This window comes from Sebastes fasciatus, chromosome 14, assembly GCF_043250625.1.
Source record: "Sebastes fasciatus isolate fSebFas1 chromosome 14, fSebFas1.pri, whole genome shotgun sequence".
Taxonomy (NCBI): Eukaryota; Metazoa; Chordata; class Actinopteri; order Perciformes; family Sebastidae; genus Sebastes; species Sebastes fasciatus.
The window spans coordinates 23,819,908-23,846,927 of record NC_133808.1 but is presented as its reverse complement, the minus strand read 5'-3'; the positions used below and the strand labels follow the sequence as shown (position 1 = coordinate 23,846,927).

At 40.0% G+C, this 27,020-nt stretch overlaps 1 protein-coding gene across 1 annotated transcript in view; it reads right to left on the bottom strand.

Moving 5' to 3' along the window:
• The window catches only part of LOC141782038 (syntaxin-binding protein 5-like), a 193,845-nt gene that overhangs the window by 152,366 nt on the left and 14,459 nt on the right, over positions 1-27,020 (bottom strand). The window contains exon 2 of the mRNA XM_074658049.1: positions 16,414-16,511. Coding sequence (XP_074514150.1) covers positions 16,414-16,511 — 98 coding nt within the window. The remainder of the gene's footprint in view (positions 1-16,413; positions 16,512-27,020) is intronic.

Here is a 27,020-nt window from a genome sequence, read left to right as displayed (position 1 = left end):
CCGCATGGCATGATGGGAGTCACACTGCGTCTCTTTCATTAGTTGAAAATGAAATGAAACATTAGGTCAAGCTGAACAAGGAATAGTTCAACAACAGCCATAATGTTGGCAGAGAACTCTGCTGCAGAGAGTGACACCGTGTTCTAACAGCAAGCATTACATTACGTCATGTAAACAAACCACCTACCTATCAGCTGTGAGCTCAAGATCAGAATGGAGACGTAACCACCGAAAAGATGGATGAGTGGTACTGGCTATCTTCTGACGTTTCTATTTGTTTAAAAACCATAAGTACCAATTCGCCAAAATTCAGCGTTCTTCCCGACAAGCTAACATGACATGGCTGGTACTAATCGATTCTTTAGGTTTTGTGGTTTCATATGATATCAGTATATTCACTCTAGCTTTAAAGCTGCTTTAAAAGACAGCATTTTTAACCAATTTTGACAGCCCTGCTTCTTCTGATCATGAGTCAGAGGTGTGTGTTTGGACCTGGCAAAAACTTTGTTTACTTTTCCAAAAGAGCGTGGTCTAATTTATTCGTTTCTCCCACATCCTTCGCCTACTGATCTAACAACACAGGTGGGGAGGTGTGGGTGAAGGCCAACAGTCCGGTACAACTGTACTGTGGGTGGTGTGCTGCTCCAAATCACTGTGGTTTTTCAAGAGGCCCCATGCTCACTGAGACATGGCCACTTTTGAGCGATCAAATCCCGGAGAAATTGGATGAAATCCCTGGAAATGACACCCCGCTCGCATAATCCGCTCCACTCTGAAATAGTCACATTACAGAAGCTACAGATGCTCTAACTGCCATTTCACTGAGACTTGAAGAGTTCAAAATTAACTACTTGTGCTACTGTATACTCTAACTGTAATATGAAACAGATAGCACAGATGTATATATCTGGGTAGTTTCAGACCATTTCAATCCACAGTATCCTGTGGAACCTAAAGGAAAACAATGGCGTAGAACCCATTTACATTCACATATCTTGAGGTCAGAGGTCAAGGGACCCCTTTGAAAATGGCCCTGTCAGTTTTTCCTCGCTAAAATTTAGCGTAAGTTTGGAGAGTTATTTAGCCTCCTTCGCGACAAGGTAGTATGACATGGTTGGTACCAATGTATTCCTTACGTCTTCTAGTTCCATATGATGCCAGTATCTTCACTCTGAGCCCACTGCAACCTCCAAAAGATCGAATAGTAACTGGTTCTGATGGCGGCCCGACGGATTTTTAAGAGGTTAATTGAAAATCTCAAGTTGAGTTAAATAAATGAGTGGCATTAAAACAACTTTGCGTTAACGCATTACTATCACATCAACTTTGAAAGGCCTAGTAATTTAATATCTGACAGAAAGTTATGACTTAAAGCTTTCAGAAACTACAAACTATGTCAGTAACAGGCTCTATCCACATTTCAAATCAATCTGTGTTTTTCCCTAATATCACGTTTCTCAGCTTTAGCCGACATTAACCTCCTCCAACAATGAGCGCCTGACTCCTCTCCCGACTGTATAATTTTCCATCTCTATCTCCTCTGATCAGTCCTCCTCCTCACAAAGGCTATTAGGAGAAAACTGTATCCTTCTCTTGCACCTGCAGTCCATTTGGTCAGATCCAACAAACAAACACAGACTTGCGACGGAGATGGAAAGCCAGAAAAACAACAACAAAAGTCCTTTTGTGTTCACAAGCAGCTGTCTAGACAAAACGCCTGGACAGCTCAGTGGCTGACTGCGACAGGCCCGGGCGATGAGGTGAGGAATCAAATTAACAAGGGAGGCAGCTGGCATCGGTAAAGCCCTTTGGCTAGGCTCTGTTACTCTGTCACTGTTTTGGTGATAGACATGATGAATTAAAGAGATATGATGTGCTACGCTGCACTCACTGTCTCACCGTGTGACACTGCGATGATGGCCACAGCACCTTCGCTGCTCACCAAGGACAAATCTTTTGTGTTATCTCCGTTAGAGCATTGACAAGCAACAGTGTTGTATATGTTTGAGTGCATGTCTTTGAAAAATAAACCAAAGGATCCTCTGCTGTTTTGGCCCATTGATCCATATCTAGTCTTTTCTTTTTGTCTTCTTTGAGGCTATTATCATAAGGATGAACACAATGTTTGGATCCTAAGACCATTGATTTGGGGGAATATTATTGTGTAGCGGTAAAGGTCACTCAAGTATTCCTGCTCACTGATTTGCAGCAGTGAGCACAAATGGTTTAATGCAACCAGAGATAATACAGGGATGGATACATTTGAACTAAATCTCTGGTAGACATATCTCTATCAATCTCCACATCTGCTGCTATAGGCGATGCTTTGTGACTCACAGGGGAGGTTGCTGCACCTTCGTTTTACCATAAATTATTCTGTATTGTATCATCAATGTACTGCATCTCTGTGTCACTGAGTCAACAACACAGAACACTGGCTAGAAACATTACTGCTGTTTGACCTCCTATGTATACTAGGAGTGTAAGAATATCAATACACATGAGAATTGCGATATTATGTTGAGCGATACTGTATCGATTCTCCAAAACACTGCATTGATTTTTAATTAACCTCTTAAAAATCCGATGGCCCTCCATCGGGCACCAAATACAACTACTCAGTTTTAAAGCTAGAGTGAAGATACTGGCATCATATGAAACTAGAAAACCTGAGGAATACATTGGTAAAAAACTGTCATGGTGATTTTCAAAGGGGTGCCTTGACCTCCGACCTCAAGATATGTGAATGAAAATGGGTTCAATGGGTACCCACGAGTCTCCCCTTTACAGACATGCCCCGTTTATGCTAATCCCATGCAGTTTGGTGCAAAAAATATGTAGTTTTTTGCATGCAGTATACATTTGTGTTCTTTATAATGACAGTTTTCTGAAAAAGACATTTTAAAAACTTGCAATATATCGCCTTGATTACAGTATCGCAATATATTGAATCATTGCCCCTCTATCATGATACGTATCGTATCGCCAGATTCTTGCCAATACACAGTCCTAATGTACACAATATGATGACATGATTTATAAGCAGTTCAAAACACATATACAGCGTGATATTTGTGTGATTTAAACAGCTGTCTATGCAGCTTCACTAAACGCAGGTTAGTGTGGATTGATACATTTAATAAAATGGAAGCATATCTGCTCTGTGAGATGTGCGAGTGACCTCATACACTCCACTTCAAAACACTTGAGCTATACCTTTAAGGTCATGGAAAAATCAGATTTTTTGAAGTCTCAATTGTTTGTCTTAGCTATGAAATGTCAAAAGTATACATTTTGTGTAAGCAAGAAATAGGCCCACATAGGCCTGGATCATTTTAATGTCTACATTTGCATCACTTAAAGGCGACTAGCATGACAATCTCCTGAAAACGTGTTAGACTACTTAAAAGAGAGAGGAATTGTTCAAAAGCCATCCCTCATTACCGTTCCTATTGCTTCTTGACTTTTCAATCCCGCTGTAATGCCACACAGACATAGATCTAACAGCCCTATCTTCCTCCATTGTGTTGCGATGCACACAGTTTTCCACGTGACATAACTGGGCGCCGAGATAAGAATGCAGAGCGGCTCATTGTCTCTTATCTGTCACACAGACTCCAAAACATCCTTCCATTTTTTTCAGTCACTCTCGCCATACGCTTTCTCTGCATCTGATGAAGCGAGCTATACGCGTTACGTAATGTGTTTACACGTGGCACCACGCTCAGTATTCAAACATGCACACACCTCACCATCACGCGGCGTAAACATCAAGTCCCAACATGCCAAATCACATAATTCAAAGGGACATGTAATCTGATCTAATTAAAGACTTAAAGATTACATGTACCATTGCATTGGCAGCGCAACTAATTGCATTCGCAGAATTTCTTTGCGGTTTGTGATGATAACGGCATGACCGCCATTCAGTCGGGCCCTGGCTTCATTTGCATTCTCCCCACTAAAATATAAATCTGGTAAAAAATGTGATAGCGTGAGAAAGACGAGATGGGAAATCAAAATGCATGAACAGAAAATCATACTGATGAAGATGATTAGAAGGCAAAGAGGCTAAATACCAGAATATGAATACAGTCCACAGTGAAGATGGAATACACGGTGTAATTACAACTAAGGCGGCTTAAAAATGTGCATCCTTAGGGTTTACTGGGTGGGTGTAATTCAAAATGGATTAAAAGAGGTTCCTCAAACAGAAACTATATAGGGGACAACAGAGAAATATGATGACATCAGTTGTCAACCTCCGTTTTTTGTAAATCAAGGCGTGGGACATGAAGCGCAGTCAAAACGAGGTCATGCAGTAGGCCTGGGCGATATGGCCAAAATCTTCTATCACAATATAGGTCATTTCATATCTTGATAACAATATATCACAATATAGCATGTTTTCTGGTAATTCTATAAGTAAATAGTTTATATGAAATAACCACAAGGTAAAGCCAATTTGTTATACTCCTGTGTGAATTAAATACCTTACAATGTCTCCAACCCAAGAAACAGTGTAGAATGATGTGGACAACAGCATAGACGTATGCGGGGTTATTTTGTCTGGTGCTGGTCGCACAAATTTAGCCAGTGGATCTGACGTGAATAATTGCAGCTTGACAATGTGCCTGACTCCAATTAGGGTTGCCAATTAGAGACTGCAGCTGGATCACAGACCTGCAGCTCATCAACTGAAAGGGGAATGCCTTCATACAGCATGATGTGAAAAACGCCACTTTGTCTCGTCCGTGTTGCACCTCGCACGGCGTGCTGTCACAAAAATAGAGCCATACGTCTTTGACTTACAGCTTCTGTGGTACCTTCATTTAATTCTCCGTCTCTCTCTCTCTCTCTGCACCTTGTATACTTTCTACCCACTAAAGGCACCCACCTGTTATGGTAGGATATTCAAGGCTCACATATATGCATGGATATGTGCACACACACACATGTATGCAGTCACGCTGACTCATACAGGCCTCTTTTTACATTTCATTTTGCTTCCATTTGAAGTTCCTCTCAGCTGGAGGGTACGGTACAGTCGATGAGATGTCACTGAAGAGGCCAAATTCTCCAGAAAACATCAGGAGACTTTCATTGTTTGTTTGTGTGTGGGCACATGTGAGTGCGCCCAGCCTCATGAGCCAGAGGGCTGATGAGTAACAGATCTCAGCACAACACTGTCACTTCGCTCAGAAACAAAATACTATTTTATTTATACAACAAGTCCTCTTAACTAAACGTCAAAGTAGGCTACCAGTCAGCGTTCTACAAAATGAACCATGCTTCAGAAAACGAGTCATAAGAGCAGGCAACTGGGAGTAATAGGTGGTCGTGTGTATGGGTAAAATGAGCTTTTGTTGTTGAGAGATAAAATATTATCTTTTGATGCAGGCCAGTGACTCTCCAACCTATCTGCCTCTCTCCCATTCCTGCTCTTTCTTCTTCACTCTTTTCACTGTACAGTACAGTATTCACAGAAGCTTTCAGTCACCTTTGTGCAGTAAAGGTCAGTGAGTCTGTACACATCAGATAAAGGCAAAGGTCAGCCTGCCTGCTCTAGCCTAGGTGACGCCCTTTTTCTTGGAATACTACACATTTGGATTTATGTAGAGAAATAAAATGATGATGTCTCCATATATGATAGGTAAGAGTCAGTGCATATAGTCCATAAACGGTCTAAAAAGCCCCTGATCTCTGTCGACTCTAGCTGCTAGTTGAACTCTAACGTCTCCTGTCATATTGTCTACATTTTGCAGTGTATCATTTAGCAGAAGGCGAACTGTGAACGTATACCAGTGGCATTTCCTCGACTATTCACAGTATTGCTATTAATAGGCAGATGACCTTTCATCCCTCGACTACCTCGCCATCCCTAGTGGAGCGGACGAAGAACCAAAGAGCAAAGACCGGCAACCGGGGGGATACGAATGAAGAAGATGAGGAGGATGTAAATAATTATTGAAACCAGAGTGAGAGCACAGATGGTTGATTTAAAGATGAGAGCAGGGAATTCACAATATTAACTCAGCTCGTCCAAAAGCAAAACGTACCTTAACATTAAAATGGACGGCTGGATGGATGGATTTCTGCATAATATGGATGACTGATATACCTAATAGTTTTCTACACAGAGTATCCTAATTTGCATCAGGACAAAAGGCTTCTCCTCCTCGAGCTGCTATTTAACACTTCAGTGGCTACAGATGAAATGAACGCAATCAAGCTGAAACTAACTACACAAAGTACTTTCACACATGTACATCCACAGTCCTACCTCCCACAGCTTTAACAATTGTGTAACATTTTGACATCAACACACTTTAATCATATAATTGTGAGATTTTGGTATACTAAAAACAAATACACTGGGTTTTACACTGTGTACCACACTAGGTGATTATTGGTAGTAAATCTGAAGCATTGCGTTGCAGCACAAAACTGCAAGTGCTCCTGTTCGAGCATTTAAGTAAACACTTTCTGAGACTTTTGTAACACTGGATGGTGGAGAAAGTGAAAAATGATTTGGTAACTTTATCCAAAATGCCAGGGAGGAGGCAGGGATACGGGATGCATTGTGGACACACAGCCGCCTCTTTAATAGCGAAGTTATTATAAATGACAGCAATCAATTGTGATTATTTTGACAGTAATACACTGTATGATATGTGTTGCTAAATGTAATCATATCATGAAGCCCACTGGGCCTGAGTTGACCCCCTGCCGGGCCTAAGAAATCTGTTTTTCTTTATGTATTTTTAAGATGTTTTTTAAACTACAGTTACAGTGGGGCGGCCTGTTGGAAAGCTCATCAGTGACATCTGTTGGTTAAAATGTGACCGCACTATAGGAAAACAGCGGGTCTGAGATCAGTGCTCTTTACCCTAACGCTTCCAACTATCACAAGCTAGCGTTACCTAGCAACCTTAGATAGCTAGACAAACTGTCAGAAACGTATACGCCGCCATGACTCTGTGATTCTGTTATAACAGAAACTATAGGGCCCTATACCGTAATGCTGCCATCAGTCTGTCGCTGGCCCACGCCGGGCCCCCGTCAAAAAAGATCCTTGGCCGCCGGCCCCCTTCAAAAGATACTTGCCACCTGGCCTAACGACTTTTCTGGCGGAAACCCTGCATATCATTACATGACTCATAGGAGTCCAGAGCTCCGGCTCCAGCAGTCATGATTGCAGTATTTCCAGTGCAACTGTACACAGACGTTCCTACGCAGTCTGGGCAGACTTTTCATCAAGTCTCTCACTCTCGCACACACATACATGTTCAGAAATATACAGCGCCAGAGAAAGGGAAGACCTTAAGAAAAAAGGGTGTAGGGGAGGTGAAAAGGAGAGGAGGAAGATGAAGAAGAGAGACAGGATGTAGAAGAAGGCAGGAGGAGAAAGCAAAGGATTTGAAAAACAGAGGCCAAGACAGGTGAGAGAGGAAAGAAAGAAACAGAAAACGCCAGACACCCTCCCTCTCTTCCATCTTCTTTTACAGCTAGAAATTTACAGTCAATGGGACACGAAAAACGAAAGTGACAAAGGGCTGTCATTGTGACAGAGATGAACAAACTACAGTCTTCTTTCCCATCTGAATGGTACTCCAGATGGGATCATTATATAGCAGGAAGGAAATGAGTGGTCTTCCAACCAAACCAGAAACACCAGTGTTAATGGAACCCAGAGGAAAGATGAGGACTAATTAAAAGAAGTGGGACAAAAAGACAAAATGAGACCACTAAAACACCACAGATGCAGGCCCATTAGCAAATACATGTTAAGACAACATGATACCGAAACAACAATGAAACTCCAGTTACCATTCGTATATTATCTACTACTATCTGCATATTATGAAGGGCATGTGATGTACAATAGTAGAACAAGAAGAGGTTTAAAGATGCATGATATAAAATACAAAGTGTTGGTAGTAGGATGTACAATGTAGGATAAATACTAAGGCTGGGACGATACACCTATCTCCCGATACTATCACGATACTTGGGTGCCGATTCGATATGTACTGCGAAGAGCTATTACGATTTACTACAATATTTGTTAACTTTTTTAACACTAGACCATGGGAAAAAGTTGAATCATTTATTTTCCCACCCCTAATAAATACAGGATGTAGAATGATACAAGATGGAAGAAGATTCTTACATAATCTGGTGTCAAACCTATTACCTTTGTATCATTAAAAAGTAGACCTCATCTGTTTAGTTGACCGGGGTTCAGCTGGTGGAACACCACGTTCAGACCGACTTAATCGCTGCGTGAAAAAAAAAAAACAGCCCCCTCACTCATTTACATGTTGTGCATGTGAACTCTACTTACGTGGAAGTTTCCACAGTCACAGGCAAACATGCAACAGTCAACATCTGCCGTTGTGTGTTCAGATGGGAAAAAAAAAACACGGGAAACATTAAAGAGGTGTTGCTCAGGCTAAAAATAGAAGAAACAACCTGAAGCGATGGTTCCTAAAAAGTGCTCTATGATCAAAGTAAAATATACTTTGCTATACTTCATTCTTATTCAAAATAAACCGCCGTGCTTGTATTACTTTTCCTTTAATCCAGGGGTGAACTACAGGGTAGAGCCATTCATTCTATTATCGTGCACCCTACAAGGGTAAAGTAAGGATAGAGTGCAGTGTGCGGTTATGAGCAGCTTAATATTGCTGCTTCATCCCTTTTCTGTCCCACTACCAGAGCAGCACTTTTGCTTGCTCACCTTTGGTGCCAGTAAAAACTGCCATTACTCTAGTTTACAAATAGAGGGCTGCAAATCCTATTACGTATAATTCAATCAAGAGCAAGTGAGTCACTAGGCAGGACTTATGTCTCGTGATTATGCGTGCATGTGCACATATCCATGGCAACGGGCGTGTTATAGCTCAAGTTTGGAAACAGAGTTTGTAGTGACAGTGGTGATGGAAATTATGGAAATAGAGCATGATGCGTGCAAATACACCCAACACTTTTGATCTGGGTAGCATCTGATTATGACACAGGCCACTTTCTGTAGTAGCTGATTGCAAAAAAAAGTCATTATGTTTGCAGGCCTGCTCACACAGTCAGCGAAGCCAATGACACAGTGTGAAAACGATGAATGCTTAATTGATGACTATCTGATGGTATTGTTTGTCTAACTGGCACTGCAAAGCTGTTCTGTCACACACACACACACTGTACGACTCTGTGATTAATAATGGACTGTAACAGTAGCTGTGTGTTTACACAGAGTGACCTCCCACTGTCCGCTCACGCTCTGTTGGTCAAATTAGGTTTACTAATTGCTTGCTGCTGGTCATTGAACAACATGTGGCTGCTGATGAGAGGAATGGTCCTCAAAAGTGAAGCTGCAGTGGTCCTCTTACCTAGCAACGAGCGGAGGACTGTTGTCAACGCTGGCTAACTTATCTCGACTACTCAGCAGCACTGTCAACAAATTTATGGCGGGGCAAAAGTATTAACAGTGCCTTGAGTTGATAGAAGAGGACATGCAATATCAGCTTTAGTCAAGTCTATTGATATTTTCAGTGTTGATATTACATCCAGAGACATTACAAATCAGTATGAAAGATATTTACCACAGCTAACAATATCATGTTTCAGTATTATTGACACTTTGTTTATTAGGTACACATATACTAGCTAAAATGAATGGAGTCTAATACAACAACCCCAGGCCTTAGTAATGTGTTAAAGAAAACTGACAATGAATTATAGTATTGCTGTTTAAGGTACATGAATCAGTGGCGGTTCCACCCCTAAAAATGCCTTGCCACCCCATGAATATTGCTCTAGATCCGCCACTGACATGGATCAATTTTAACTGTCACATGTTTTATAAACAAGCTGTTGATATCAATACGAGCCCTCGTCCTCCCTCCCTCTGTTCTTTTTCCATTTCTCTCTCCGTCTCGTACCTCATTCTTGTTCTCCTTTTCTCTGATCAGATTGACTGTTATGAGAACTGACTGTCTATCAGACTCTGGGCAATTCTATTACCTGAACCCTTTGTTGAAACTACATCCACTTTCACTGCGCCGACACACAAACCAGCACCAATAAGAGACGAGCACACACACACACACGTTTACATTTGTGCACACACACACGCAGTATTGACGCAGGTAGACGGCACACATGAATGCACGCTCGGCAAGCAGACACGGTGGTTTAGGCAGAGAAATAGAGAATGAAACACACACAGACATTCACACGTACAGTTGTCATGCTCTTTCTCTGTTCTATTTGCTCTCAATAAACCAAATCTCAGCATATTTTGGTAATCTCGCCCCAGGCAGGAGGAGGAGTGTCCTAGGAGCCCACTGCAGAGAGCCTCATTGCCAACCCACTGCGCCAACCCTGATGACATCGTCACTATGCACCATTCACCAGAGCAGGACCGGTCCTACTGTGACATTTTGACACACTGCAGGCATTAACAAGACTGTCCAAAACAAATCAGCGCACAACGGATTGTAGCAACAGGGTTTAAGTTCCACCCACTGCAAAATCATGATTGAAAAAAAAAAAGTGATTTGTCATTCAGGAAATGCAAATCACACAGAATACTACAGTAGTTTACCACACAGGGTTATGTGGAGTGGAGACATGAAAATGTTTGAGAGACTCAACAGTTCTCACCTTAAACTGGCCTCAGACTACAGGAGTTTTAAAATCCTAACCGATTTTGAAATCGAGTTGCATCACACAAACATAGCCTACAGAGAATCTTCACAGATGTTCTTCTCTCTAATCTCAAACATGCACACTGCAATTTGAAAATAATGACTCATCACACACTACAGGATGTTAAGATTAAGATTATCGTGCCAGAGGGAGCAACGCACCACCTCTCATGATCTCTCTCACGCTACAACTTGCAAAAAACAAATGCAGAAGGCTAAATTAGTCTAGATGAGGTATGGTTGGGGAGACGCGGTGAACACGGGTTGTCTATTCTTCAGCGAGAACTGGAGTCAGTTTTATATATCAACAGTAGTATGCTAGCTAACGTTAGCAAAACACTGTCAGCAGCTCCAGCTTGTCTCTCTCATTGGCTATTGTGGTCCCGCTCGGAAAGTACTGACGTAATAATTGAGATTTTAACTCCTAAATATCAAAAAAAAATTATCGGAGCGGCCCCCGATGAGACCGCGATCTGTTCACGAGGTTTAAGACTGGATCTGCACACCCCTCATATTACCAGATAATCTGGGCCGAAAATCGGTACTGACCAAAGTCTAATCTGAGCCCAGCTTTAGTGGCTTTGCTGCAAGAGTTACATTTACAGATGTTCCTGATAAGTACATTTCTAAAATGACTGTTTAAAACATGGATATCATTGTTATGTGTTCAATCTAAATGTACTTGGTGACAAATTGGCACGGCCAATGCCACTTATATTTGTTTTTCTAACCAAAGAGGTCTAATGTTCATGGAAATTTCATACACATCATATTCTCTCTATTTCAGCCAACGACCAGTTGTTATGTTCCTGAAAAACAGCACACAGCACCATTATACATGTTCTCAGTGGTCTAATACAACCTTTATCTCTTTCTCCCTTCCTATAACTGTATATTTCTCTACCTGCTCCCTTCCCTCATGCATTCTTCTGCCGATTTTTTTCTACCCCTGATTTAGCAACTCTTCAATCTGCTTAATGTACATCATGTACTTCAGCACCTTATGCAAATACATGCCCACCTGAGTTTGTTTTCTTAACCTTTTGGTCTATTGTTTTACCGGTGATTTACTCGCCAGGGTGCTGTTTGTGCAGCACGATTCAATGTCATCAGTAAACACAGCATGTTTGCAAAAACTTGGTAAAGTTCTAAACCTGGTAAATGGTTCAATGTTATTTGGAATACTAATGCTTATAAACATGCTAATCCATTTATTTTTTTCAGTTTTACATTGTATGAATGGTAAATATAAGATTATATTATTAAAAGCATGAGCCTTTCTTAAACTTATGATGTACTCAGTGTGATCATAGAGAGCTTATGTTTTGTATTGTGCTTTGGATACTAAAGTCTTACATCAGACACAACACTAAGCCTATTTAACTCCACATTCTCTCACTTTTGAGGTTTTGGATGAAAAAGAAATTGACTTGTTAATTATATCATGAAAGAGAGGTGAAAGGTAATACTCCTGATGTCTGCTTGGAAAGCAGGCAATATGGACAAAATCCAAAATCCAACAAAAAGGCAGGAACAAAAGGAGGCTTTGATGACCTATTTTCCTGTTGCGTCCTTGTAGGGAACGTATCAGGACACATTAGCGTTTACACTGCTAAAGACGTGGTCAAATGCATCCCAGACCACCTCGCCAAGTGGTTTGAATGATCAGAAATCAATACTTGATGTCCTTGATGTCCTTGATGATGATCTTCTTGGTGATCGTTAACACTTGTATTTAGAGCTGTCCTGGGATCCGATCACCCGAGACGCATGTTAATGCCAGGTGTAAACAGGGTCTTTGTGTGCGACGTTGAAGAGAGGAAGTGGTGAGCGGTAAATCGCCATCGATCAATATAATAATAATAACAATAAGACATTTAATGGTGCCTTTCATGGCACCCAAGGCCACCTTACATCACATAAAATCAGTAATGGATATAAATATACGAGAGGCTAGATTATTTATACCCACTAGAAGTCAATGTTAAAGTAATAGTTTGTTGAGAGTACCACATGTGACTCTCACCGTCCATTTAAAGAGCCAGAAGACCGTCACTGTGATAAAACAAACGGCAGGCCATGTCAGTTTATAAACTCTAGTTAAGCTCACCAGCCTAAAAAATAATAGCAATCTATCGAGTGGCTGGTAGATTTTGGAATCCAGCAGCCGTAGTGGCAAGTGAACAAAAAAGTTAATTTCCAACCCTGAATGACTTTTTATTGAGAGCACCGTGAGTGACTCTCACCGTCCATTTAAAAATCGTCACTGTGACAAAACAAACGGCAGGACGGCTGCATTTGCCTGGTTGAAAGTTGGAGGACCATCACTGTGAAAATACAAACAGTAGTAATGTGTTGTTTATGGGCCCTAGAGTCGGACTCTCCTCGACCCACAAGGTTCTGGGCTTGGAGCAGCCACTCCACCTCCGTGCTAGAGACGCTAGCGTAGCTAACTAGTTTCTTTGAAGCTCTCCAAATATGGCTGGAGGGATATTCTCCGCCACTATTACATATTTACTGTATATGGATCAGTAACGTCATGCCGAACCCAATACCGATAATGGATTGGATCGGTCCTAACTCACATCCCTCAGATAGGGCACACTAGTTGTATCAGCTCACTTCACTAGATAAATCACAACTCTACTGGAGCCAGTATCCAGGTTTTTAACAGGTTATTGACACAATGTTTTTCTGACATAGCAACAACACCACATGGAAACTTGGATATATTGATCACTCTCCTGCCTTTACTGACGCACACAAACACGCATACCGTACACACACACACACACACAGGCAGTCAGGGAGACATGCACACACAACACACACACTGTAAAAAGGCACCTCCCGCAGAGAGCCCACATAACTGCAGTCCCACACAGTCGATCAATAGTGTCATCTGAATGTTTAACTTTGAGCCCGATGAAATCAATACAGATTTCTTAACGGGAACAAAATATATATTTCTGCCAAATAACGATGTGTTGCTACAGTAGAAGGCAGCGTTTATGGTATCGGGTCAGTCACAGCAGACAAATAGTAGAGAGAGAAGAGAGAGAGACAGGGTGCTAGTTTGAAATTGCTTGTTTTTCACGCTGCTCCACCCTGGAGAGACTGGGTGAGACAAATGAAAATCTGGTGAAATGGTGAGATATCCACGGTTGGTTGTGTGTGCAACACTAACATAGCATTGATGCAGAAAAAAATGCACAAATAGGACTTGCTTTTGTACCATTTATGAAGTAGAAATGGAGCATGAGAAATTCCTGCAATGACTACCGCTGTATACGATACCAATACAGCTACAAAGGGAGAAACATGGAGAGGAGAAACGCGTTAGAAAAGCAAAAAAACAAAGAGAGACCATGACAGAAGATGGAAGGTAGATGTTCAAAGCACTGGGAAGAAAAGGACGAATATTCAGACAGGCTGTGAAGGACAGAGGAAGGGTGAATTGAATAAATAAGCAGAAATAACATGGGGGGGAAAAGGTGATTGAGGGGCGAGGCAGAATGAGAAACAGCACAATAGAGGAATGTGTGTGTGTGTGAGAGCATGCAATTGAGAGACAGAGAGAAAGGGAGAGAGAGAGAGAGAGTCAGTGACAGGCCACATGGGAGCAGATGAAGGTGTGTGCAGCATGTCAATACAAATGCTAAGTCACTCAAGGGCTTCCATCCAGCTGAAATCGCAGCCTCGCCTCCCAGTTAGGCATTCATTAGAGAGCGCTTCCTATTCTCCATTTCTTTCAAATATTAAAACAATGTCACATCTTTCCTCTGTCACCATGTCTTTTTTATCTCTGTTTCTTTCGGCAGATAAATCACTCTTTGTCTGTCCATCTATTACCCCAGCAGGACCAGCAGCAGTGCGGCTGCTGCAGCATCAATAATTGCTTGCTTCCCTAAAGGCATACTGGGAACCCTGGGTATTTATGAGGGTGTAATCTCCTACCTGGGCTTCTCTCACACGTCCTCTCCCATCCCCCGTGACCGGGTGACCCAGGGGACGGGCGGTTGGATGGACAGTTCTGAGCCTGAGACATGACAGTCGAGCAACATGAAATGACAGGGCTGAAAGAGGAGAGGAGAATTAACGGATGAGGGTGGAGGGGTGGAGGGGTGGAGGTAGGAAGGCCCCCGTCTGGAGACACACTATAGCTGCACCACAAGTTTGTGTAGTACGAGTAGATCAACTATTTCTCTGAGCAATGTTGCAATTTCTCCTCGTACTAGTATACATATATGTATTACTCACATCTATCAGTGTCATTACATGTGCATCTGTTATGTCTCGTACATATTTTCATTTATTTGTGTATTGTGTATTTTTGTTTTGAAATATGCCTTAATGAATTCATTGTGCTTATTATAATGAAAATAATAACTTGAGATTAACTGCTTTCCTGCCTAAAAAAGACCGTCAAATGAAATCCCATATGGGATGATACATTTTATAAGTAGGACTGTCAATCGATTAAAATATTTAATGGCGATTAATAGCATGATTGTCCATAGTTAACCGCGATTAATCGCAAATGAATCGCACATTTTTAATCTGTTTAAAAATGTATCTTAAAGGGAGATTTGTCATAATTTGAATACTCTTATCAACATGGGAGTGGGCAAACGTACTTGCAAGCGTACTTGTATTATTGGAAATCAATTAACAACACAAAACAATGACAAATATTGTCCAGAAACTCTCACAGGTACTGCATTTAGCATACAAATTCTGCTCAAATCATAACATGGCAAACTCAAGCCCAAAAGGCAACAACAGCTGTCAGTGTGTCAGTGCGCTGACTTGACTATGACTTGCCCAAAACTGCATGTGATTATCATAAAGTGGGCGTGTCTGTAAAGGGGAGACTCGTTGGTACCCAGAGAACCCATTTTCATTCACATATCTTGAGGTCAGAGGTCAAGGGACCCTTTTGACAATGGCCATGACAGCTTTTCCTCACCAAAATTTAGCATAAGTTTGGAGCGTTATATGATGCAAGTATCTTCACTGTAGCTATAAAACTGATTTCACTACAACATAAAAATAATAAGTTGCTTTAATGCATTAAAGAAATTAGTGGCAATAAAACAAATTTGCATTAACACGTTATTATCGTATTAACTTTGACAGCCCTATTTATAAGGGATCAGTTTCTTGAAAATACTTACATTCCCTCTTACATTGTCAAATCAAACGGTGCAAGATAATGCGAGCACTCATTTAATTTTTAATGTGATAAGTAAGGGATAATGTACAGCGAGCGGGTCATTGTTGCGAAATAAACCCTGACAGGGTGATGCAGCGGTCCTGCATCGCCCTGAAGGGATAGCTGTACATTATCCAGCTTATTACATGGCTATTTACTTAAGAAATCAATAATTTGACACAAAAATTGTTCTCCAGAGTCCGACATCAGGACTGCATCCATAGCAACGGACGGCTATAAAGAAATAACAGACTGTAGAATGCTGTAATTGACCAATCAGCATCAAGTATTCAACAAAGCTTAAAGCATATTAATTATGTTGAATTGTGTTTTTGTTTTTTATAATATACAATAATAAACAGTGGCAAAGACCAGGTAATGTATTTACTGTAAATATATAAATATGTATTCATGTATGTACAGTTCTCTAGTGTGTCTCCAGACAAGAGTAAGGGAGGAGGAGGTGAGCAGTTGAGGGTTAAAGGATACATCCGTACGCCGCCTGTCCTGGTGCCAATGGCCAGGAGCTTCTGCACAGGGTCATAGGCCAAAGAAGTGGGCTGGTAAGGAAAACCATGACGCACCGTCTGCAAGGAAAAACACAGAACAAGATTTGAATTAAAATAGAAAAACATTTTAAGATCATAGTTCGGGTAATGAAATTACATTCTACCGTGTGGTGAATCCAGTTGAAGTTTGTCATTTTGAAAAGCAAAATTTCCATTTTCAAAAACTGTGATATTTCATTCTGTTAAAAAAAGATTTTAAAAAAGAAAAATTTCAATGAATTGAAAGCTTATTGAAATTCAAAAGACATAACAAGATCAATATTCTTCTTCATCTATGGATAAAACATGGAGACTTCACACTGTGTAATTAGCAAAGAAACTGCAGCTTCTGTTAATGTTGCATCTGGATTGAATTGAGACTGAACTAGTCTCAGGATTCATATGCCAAGGCCTGACTAGGCAAAACGACACCGTCTCTCACACACTCCCACTCCGAGATGCACTGCATGCACTTCAGCTGTCTGCCATTAGTCTTGTTAAATTTCCCAGCAGCGCCTCACTTACAGTTATCTGCTCTGGAGTGATGTAGAGACATGGATCACCAGTGTTGAATGGAAATGTTACAACAATAACATTACAGGTTTACCAGCAAACTGCAGTATGAAAGAGAGATTACTGCTTTAAAAAACTGTAACAATGCTACAGATAAGAATAAAAACATTATAAATATCAAATTATAGTTTAATTATATTTAAAAAACTGATGTCTATCTTTAATGGCAACACTGTCTGTCATAGAAGCCCTGCTGTTGCAAAGCATTGTAACAAAATAATACACAATTGTCTACATGCATTTTGTATTTAATTTAATTCAATTCAATTCAATTGCATTCAATTCCATTTATTGTCATTCTGCCAGGCAGAAAGAAAGTGTGGTTCCCAGGATCAGTGCAATAAAAATAATAAATAATAAATAGCTGACACACGGTACTAAAGTACTAAACAATAAATAAATAGTACACTAATCATGTATATTACCATCCTAAAATGAAGATTTCTGCAAATAATCACACAATGATAATGATCCATAAGTGCATATCAATTTAAGGAATAGACCTTTTCAAAATTGAAAACATAAACATATTAAATGAGCACCTTTATATTTCCTGTTGAAATGTTTGTTAATGCAGTAGCTGACAGGGGTTGCGTCCGAAATTCCATACTAACATGCTAATTAGTACGTTAAAACAGTATGTGAGATATTTTAGTATGTCCAAAACCTTAGTATGAAACCAATAGTACGCAAATTGCATACTATTTCCAGTAAAATATTACAGTATGCAAACGCTGGACACGACGGCGGCATAAATATGCCCTAGCAACAGAATGGCAATGAAAATGTGAATGGGTGAACGGGTCCACCAGAGAGTCCATGACCTCATGTAATCCCCAGCAAAGCACAACTGTGAAGGGCCTTTTATGAAAATAATACATCTGGTCAACATTAGTGGTCCTAAAAGCTTCTGACTACGTACTGCAAAGAAAAATGCCCATTAGCGCTCAGCGAAGGCCAATAACCATTCTGAACGAATATTTGAAATGAACCAATATTTCATCAGTAAAAATTCCTACAAGAAATCGGTCAATAATAAACCTCCAGTTCTGAACACACAATGAAGTCATCAGTGGCTTGTTTGTTTGTTCATAACATAACACCCATTGTTGCCAGACTCCCCCCCACCTCATCACCATCACAAACACCTTTGTTTGGCCGCCTGAATTGTTGTAGTGGGGGTTTTGTGCTCTCATTAATACTGGAGAGGGTGAATTAGGAAAGATAACATGAGAGTCTGTGGATGAATTAAATGGTAATAAAACGCAGGATGAAATCACTCGGCGGTGATCAGACTCAACAGAGGAAGCACACACTGAATCCCACTGCAACCATCAGCCAGAGTGTGTGCATGCTTTGCACATATTTCCCATTCATATACAGCAAACAACAGTGTATGTGTGTGAGTCTACATACTGTATGTTCATTATTATTTACACATATTGCATATTTATGAGTGCAATATTATGGTACATACATACCAATTACAGTGAGAGTACCTAGCATCCAGATGCACATATCTGTCGCTCGACTAATACCTACCCAGCGGGGTTCCACGGCTACATAGACCAAAGAGTGCCTTGCATACAAATGGAGTGGTAAACAATAACATAGATAACCTTTATGTAAGAGAGTACATAACATATCCAATTCTTCGGTTTAAGGATCAGATCACACTGCACACAGTGATTGCTGGCATTCTCCTGTCAGTATTTATTTTCAATAATATCACCCGTTTTAAATACACTTCCCCCTTACAGTATGTGGCCATTTAATAACACTGAATAAATCATGTATTGCTGAGTACGTATGTAACTCTCTCACAATAATGCATCTAATGCATCTGGAAGGCATTGGGCTGTGAACATTAAGGTATACATGCACCACAAGTCACAACACCATCATCCTAACACACATCCAAGTGCATTTTATAGTTATAGAGCTATTTCTAAATGGCATGGCTTTGAGATTGTGGGCTGCACAATTAATCGAAATGTTATCGAAATATGATATGGCTTGCTGCAATTTTCAAACCGCTCGAGGTGCAATATTTGTTAAGGGTGAAATGAAAAAATACCATTTTAAATTAAATACGGGCGTGCTGCAGAGATGTCTTGGCCTACACATCTTATTCGTTGGGCTTGAGTTTTCCATGTTATGATTTGAGCATATATTGTTTTATGCCAAATGCTGTACCTGTGAGGGTTTCTAGACAATATTTGTCATTGTTTTGTGTTGTTAATTGATTTCCAATAATAAATATATACATACATTTGCTTAAAGCAAGCATATTTGCCCATTCCCATGTTGATAAGAGTATTTAATAGTTGAAACATCTCCCTTTAAGAGATACAAAATGTGCGATTAATTTGCGATTAATCGTTATTCACTATGGACAATCATGCGATTAATTTAATCATGATTAAAGATTTGAATTGATTGACAAACCTAATTCTTGAATGAAACAGGATGTTGGCATGGGATTTCATTTTAAGGGTTTCAAAAGTAGGTGAGACAAAGTTTGCAGAATAGGCACTGAAACTCACCTTCACCCTATCGTTAAGAATCACTTGCCTTCCCCATCACCCCCATTTGTTGACGAGGACAAAGAGGAAGGTTAAGTGTATTACCAAGTTATCAGGCAATAAACGTGTGTGACCTTAGCAGTAAAGAGAGCTGCAGATAATACTAGCAATGATGTTTCAAACTGAAACTCAAAAACACTTCTCTAACTTTGACTCTGACCAAAATAATATTTTCATAAAACAAGCCAAGTGCATCACCAAATGATTCTACAAAAAGAGGAAAAAAAGTGGAAATACACATGCCTAGACAAAACCATTCATATGTAATGGCCATGCACAGACATAACAGGGAAACACACACATATTGGTTCTATCAGAACCTGGCCAGACATTCACACATTCATCCTTCAGGCAAAGAACGTATATTGCTAGGAAGTGAAAGTCAATTATACGTTCCATTGCAATGCCAGCACCCAGCAGCAAAGCTATGCCTCTGCCATTTTGGACTGTAATTGAGTCGACTACCATAAAGAAGCCAGTTACACGTCCGCCTACAATGTGACGTAAAAAGTAAAACCAAATTATTTCTATTCTATGTCATGATTTTAATGTCTCTACTGAAATGTCCTGTCTTGAACAATAAAGATATTATAAATGTGCATACTATTATAACTTTTTACATAGTTACTTATTTATTTATTAAACTTTTTCACCTGGCCGCCTCCTAGAGGAGCATAAAGTGAGCGATGGACATAAATGGAAGTTAGAAAAATCCAGCACACAGATTTTGAGAGCAATATCAAACTTTTTAATGTCAAAGACCTCCAAAATCGATGCCCAATAAAACACAGACCATGGATGTATAAGAGGTTGTGTCCTGTGCTTTTGCCCTGCCTGTTAGTAAATAGCCTACAACTACATTAAATTCTGTTTATTTCATGCTACTAGCTCTACTAGCTACTGGCCGATAGCCGGTTGTTTGGGAACAGAGACGTTAATACATCCCCCACGGTACAGGCTTACAGCATACAGCTCATGGGTGTATTATAAGATAATAATAGTGATGAATTACAGCCAATATATCCATTATTACAGCCGCATACAGCTAGCAGGAAGCCAGCAGAACTGGATATGTCATATAAGCGTACAGGGCGGTGCAGTCTCGTGGGTCTGATGCACGTTCATTATGCCGAGGAAAATAAGTTAATTTTACAACTTTTAGTTCAGAATTATTTAAATGAAGGCTATTTAAGTGTTCATACTGGGAAGTTGATTTACCTCGAAATAAATTATCCTCTGATTTACAGATGTCTCTTTATACATTCATGGCTATGGACTCATTGGCGTTTCGATCTTTGCTTCTATACTCTTTGCTCCAGGTAAATGGTAAATGGACTTGGACTTATATAGCGCTTTTCTAGTCTTCCGACCACTCAAAGCGCTTTACACTACATGTCAGTATTCACCCATTCACACACACATTCACATACACTGATGGCAGAGGCTACTAAGGTGCCAACTTTGCCCATCAGGATTTAATCTAAATACTCATTCACACACCGATGGCTATGCCTCCGGGAGCAATTTTTTTTTTTGGGGTTAAGTGTCTTGCTCAAGGACACATCGACATGTGACCCGGAGCAGCCGGGGATCGAACCACCGACCTTCCGATTGGTGGACAACCTGCTCTACCCTCTGAGCCACAGCCGCCACCAGGCCCATTTAGGTTCTCTAGCCCAACTCTGGTACACTGTTGCTGGGATACAGGAGATCCACCCCCAACATATATACTGTACATACAAGAGAGCCAAGAAGTGGATGAAAAACACATTTACTCTGGTGAATCTCGGAGCTGCCCATCTATATTTCAAGGCCAAAGCCATAAAGCCATTTCTCTCCCTCTTTCAGTGTGTGTTTGGAGTATAGTTCACCCATACTCTCTCTATCTCTCTATCTATCTATCTATATATCTATATATCTATCTATCTATCTATCTATCTATTGTCTAAAATAGGAGGTACCTAATGAAAAAGTCAGCAACAATAAAGTCTGATTAGGTAGCTGTTTACAGTTTTAGGTTAACAACTTATGTGATCAGTTCTGTGTCAAAAACAGCCCAAAAATGAACAAGGGAAACAAAGGAAACAAAGGAATGTATAAATGTATATAATCATTCTGTTGAAGCGGAGAAGATGTAGCCTACATTTAGAAACACGTTCAGCCGTGCAGCAACTGTTGACCTGCTGCTAAGGACCTGCGTTATGGCTGCCAGAGTCTGCATTACATCAACTCCTCTCTCCATCCACCTCCTCCCCTTTTCTCTCCCCTCTGTTGTGTTGTTTTCTCCCCCTTCTCCACACATACCCAACCTTTATCCACACACAAGGATGGTGTTTAATCAGTTAACCCCACACAGACATCCCCACCCACCAAAGACTAACACCACCTCACACCACCCACCATGCGCTCTCTCTCTCTCTCTCTCTCTCTCTCTCTCTCTCTCTCTCTCTCTCTCTCTCTCTCTCTCTCTCTCTCTCTCTCTCTCCACACAGCGTTCAGCTGCAGAGCTGGTCTAGACCCCTTGTTTCTATAAATAGCAAGCAGCACCCATGTCTACCACTGCCAGCAAATCGTGCATTGAGCAGCTATGTCTCCAAACACGGATCAACACAGTCAAATATGGCATTCAAATCTCAAATATATCTTCATGTGATTACAGTAATTGCCAATAACATTGCTATACCTGATATAAAGGTAGAAAAGCTTATTTAACACTAGTGTGGTGCAGCTTAGTCACATTTACGGTTACTATATGGTATATTGAGTATCAGCTCTCTACAGTGTTTGCAATTTTCTCGCAAAGTGTACAAATGAAGTGCCTCAGTCTGAAAAATTATTTACAATTTCGGTCAACATACCCAGATTCGCTAAGCTGATGATGCTAACAAATCTGATTTTTTGAATATTATATCTTTCCTCATGCTTCCTTATTAGCATGTTAAGGTATATTGTTGAGGATAATATGTAGCAGGCCATGCTTCACATCTTTAGGCAGCTCCGATCATCGCTTTTGCCAATTATAAATGACAAACGTGGTCACCTTTATATTAGCTGAAGCCAATTAACAATAATTGCACGAGCAACTTCACAAAAAGCCAAAACATAGCCGAACTTGGCTGTAATGTAGTTGAGGTTCTTTCTGAGAGCTGCGTCTGTACTTGGCCAAAAACATGTCCACAGAGTTCACAAGGCTTTTTGAAAACGATTACTTTCATGAATCGGGGAAACTACAAATGAGGCTACTTGTTAAGTTACTGTGAAATCAAAAAGAATAACTTTATTACACACAAGCTGGTTAACATCATTACTAAAAAGTACTGCACTAGATTGCACCAGCTATGCGTAAGTTCAAACGTAGCTTAGTTTGAATGTCTTTTCTAACTTAAGTCAGAGTTTATGAGCTACTAACATTTCAATGGTTGCACCAGCTGAAATAGATAAATTACAACCTAAATCTTCCACCTAGCCCGTAGTAGGCGTAAAGTCCTCCATAAAATAGCAGTTGGCATGGCGTATTGTTTTGAGAGGTGGGATAACTTTGTTGGATGAACAGTTCTACCGGCTGTTATACCGCCGTCGGCAACGCGCTCCGTGATAGATTACACCCCTTGGCCATTCATGATGACTGATTTATACATCCCGCTTTCGTTTTCCACGAGCGGATACAGAGGATTACCAACCTGCTGGTAGCAGATTTGCAACATAACACAAACAGAAACGGGGCCCTCAGCCCTTTCTTATGAGTATTTCTGCCACTATTATTTTGCTACAGGACAAATTCAAAACTCGATTGGTGATTCAATTCAAGTGCATAAATCTATGGTGCGTGTAAAGCGATACGATTAGTCACACTATCATTATGTCAGCGCTCTGTAAACATGCAAAATAAAGAACATAACGTAACAAGACATACAAAATAACAACAATAAGTGGTCAATTACATATACACATCTCCTGTGCCACATTGACAAGCAAATATATAGATAACTTTCTGACTAACAACTACTAATTTATAACAGTTTGCCTGTGTTTCCTATCATGATGTGTTTGTCACAATTCCATCTGCTCAATAACGTTACCGTTTTATTTTATTACCCTATGTTGTAGTTGACAGTTTCACCACGTCACTGTTGTTATATTTCACGTTAGCTGTAGATTAAGGCTTTATAATTATCACCTAATCATGATGCTTTGTCCTAGTTTACGGACATTTTTGTTGTTGTTTGGTGATCAACGTTTCCTATTTTTAGCCATTAGCCTCTTCGCTTAACTAGATTCATATGATGCCAGTATCTTCACTCTAGCTTTAAAACTGAGCACGTTACAACCTAAGAACTGCAAGTTGCGTTAATGCATTAAATAAATTAGTGGCATTAAAATAATTTTGCGTTAACATGTCATTATCGTGTTAACGTTGACAGCCCTAGTTTCTATATTCCCCTTGTGAACGTAAATTGGACACACCTATCGGTATAATGTAGTCCAGTACAACACCACCTCTAACTATGACCTCAATAATAAACATCTATAAACAAATATAACTGAATTTGCACGTATCAATATGGACAAGAGGTGTACCTTAGTAGCCCCTTGTTATATTTATGGCAATATAGGATGATTGTTCACCAGATACAGGTAGCAAAATCCATCATGCACTACTCTTTTGGGCATGTCAACAACTGAGTAGGGGCATGTAATTCCCTTATCTCTGCAGCTCTTCAGAGCTACGCCGAGACAGGCAGTCAGCGAGTTGAAACTGGCCCAACGTAATGATTGATTCACAGCATCGGCCCTTCAATATGGCAGTGCATAGCTCTACATGGCAGCATCACTGCAGGACCTCAGGAGATAGAGCTAGGATACAGGAGTAATACACTGAGCAGACTCTACAGCCTGACCTTGATGGTGCTTGGATACATTCATCTACACAACAACAAAATCACAAGGGAAGCATTTCACGCACACACAGAGCAAGAATAAATGGAGGAATGGATGAAGAGGCCACTTGTGATGTGCAGTTTGAAGCAAGAGTACTGACAAGTGGTGAATAATGCATGGTGAGAGCAGCATGTATATGGACAGCAGAGAAAAGCAAATGGAAATGGAAATGAAGGAGAGTAATGCACTGAATATGGGAGGCTACAGGCTTAGTTGTAAGATATTTGCTTCTTATAAAGATAGAGGAATCATTTTTCGATTCAACATAACTTAAACTGTTTTTGTGATCATTGAGCACTATGTGTGCCAGCTTCTGTCAGCAGACATAAAGCAGAGATGTCTTTAGTTGAAGAGATCATCATATTGTAACCTAACTCTGGACTACAACAGGCACACAGTCTCACTACTGGGCCCTTATCAAGAGACGACTATTTTCAATTACAGTGAGATAGACATTTAATTAATATCCTAACTGTTAGGCCTACTTGTTTAATCAACAGCAGGTGCGTTCAAGTGCTTCCGTTTTTTTATGTTTATTTGTAATGGTTCAATAAGCTTCAGCAGGTTAGCTATTAGCTGAAAACCATCACACATCTAAAAGCAAGCTTATTGGGGCATATCGTTCAATCGTTTAGCTGGTGATATGGAAATAGGAGCAGTCACTATCCTTTAAAATCTTTGCAGCTCGTCAGTCCTTTAGCTAACGTTACTTGGCTTCAAACAGCAGTTAGGACACCTCGCTAACTTTAACATAAGTTTACTATAACTTTACTATCCAGTCCATTTCTGTGGTGAAGAAGTTGAGAGACACGTTTGTCCATCGACAAAAGGACTTCTTTTCCCTCGGTGGCATCAAAAATAACACAACGGCCAGTAGATCATTTGCGTAATGCATCTCTTTCTGAGCTCTCTCAGCATTTTCGGACAAGTAATGCGCGTACGCATGTTCCACTTGCCAGAGGCATGAGACGTTGGAAGCGGGGCACCGTTTTTGTTGTTTTTGTTGTTTTTTACAGACAGAATCATAAAACATCTGAAGTTCGACCATTAAACTTTGTGAGGAAGAAATCTGACCTTGTGAATGTGAATGTGAATGTTTGCCCATAAGATACAGCTATTTTATTTACTTATCAACTTCATTGTCACTGCATTTGAAAATAAGATACTTTCTATAATAGAGATCTTAAGAGTTTCCCAGATAAATAAAGAAATTTGAGTCCAAAAGTTACTTGAATGAGTACAGAAATAAAATAAATGAGAAAAGACTCAACCTCCTTTTTGCCGAAAGGAACATAAAGGGGAAACATGATCGTGAATTCATGGCACGGATAGTATCTGTGTAAAATGTGACTTTATTGGGGACAAAAAATCTATTAAATTCAGTCCAACATTCCTGCTAACATTGGTACAAATTATTATCTAATGGATGAAAGGAGCAGCGACACTGACTTTGAATGGAACTTCAATGAAGAACACTTCTGAAATGAGCATTATTATAAGACCGTTCCTCAAGAATCTTTCCACCAATCCACAATCTAAGAAAGGTTCATATAATAATGATAATGAGAGACATCAATTTGGTTACTTATCTTGATGTAAGATGCAAGTGAAAATATTTTCAAGATATCTATAATAATGGGTACTGGAAATTTGTTTTGAAGGAACAAACAGGGAGCCTATCTTATCAAGATATAGAAGATCTTTGTTTGGTTAATGAGGGATATTAAGCCTTGCTTCATAGAAACAGTTCACTCATTACGTTTGGCACAATCTACAAAGACTTTTAATAACGTGTTTAAATCCTCCCAAAAGGTTGGATGTGTATCGCAGATAATTTCCTGATTGCAGTCAGCATCTTGTGCATTTATAGTTATGAGAAGAAACTCAGAACCATGACCACGAAAACAAAATGTTGGTCTGTTGATGTAGCAAATAATTATTGTGTGATCACAAGAAAACAAAAATAAAGGCTATAATATTGTACTATGGACTCTCTGGCCTTCCTAGATGCACAGTGTCCTTGATTTCTCCGTCCATGATCATAAATCTTTACTGAAGACACTGTAAAAATCTCTGTTTAATCTCAATATAAAAGAATTTGTAAAAACAATGTTCAGCAATTTCAAAACTGCAATTGTGTATTATTGAAAACACAACTTTGAGAAACGGACAACATTAACATATTTAAAGATGAGTCTAGATGAATGGTGTACAACCCACAAGTGACCCGTATTTCAAATTCAAATGGGAGTATTTCAGTGTTGCCATGACAATACTGTCTATGTAAATCCACAAGGGCAAATCAACCCTGAATCACAGAGTAGAAAGCTGTCCTCTGTTGTTTGAATCACTCCGCACATCTGGCTATACAGCCCAGTAAGTGACGTTAGAGCAGGTGTTACAATTATCATCGTTACAAACATGGTTATGACAAGAATATGCATATATTATA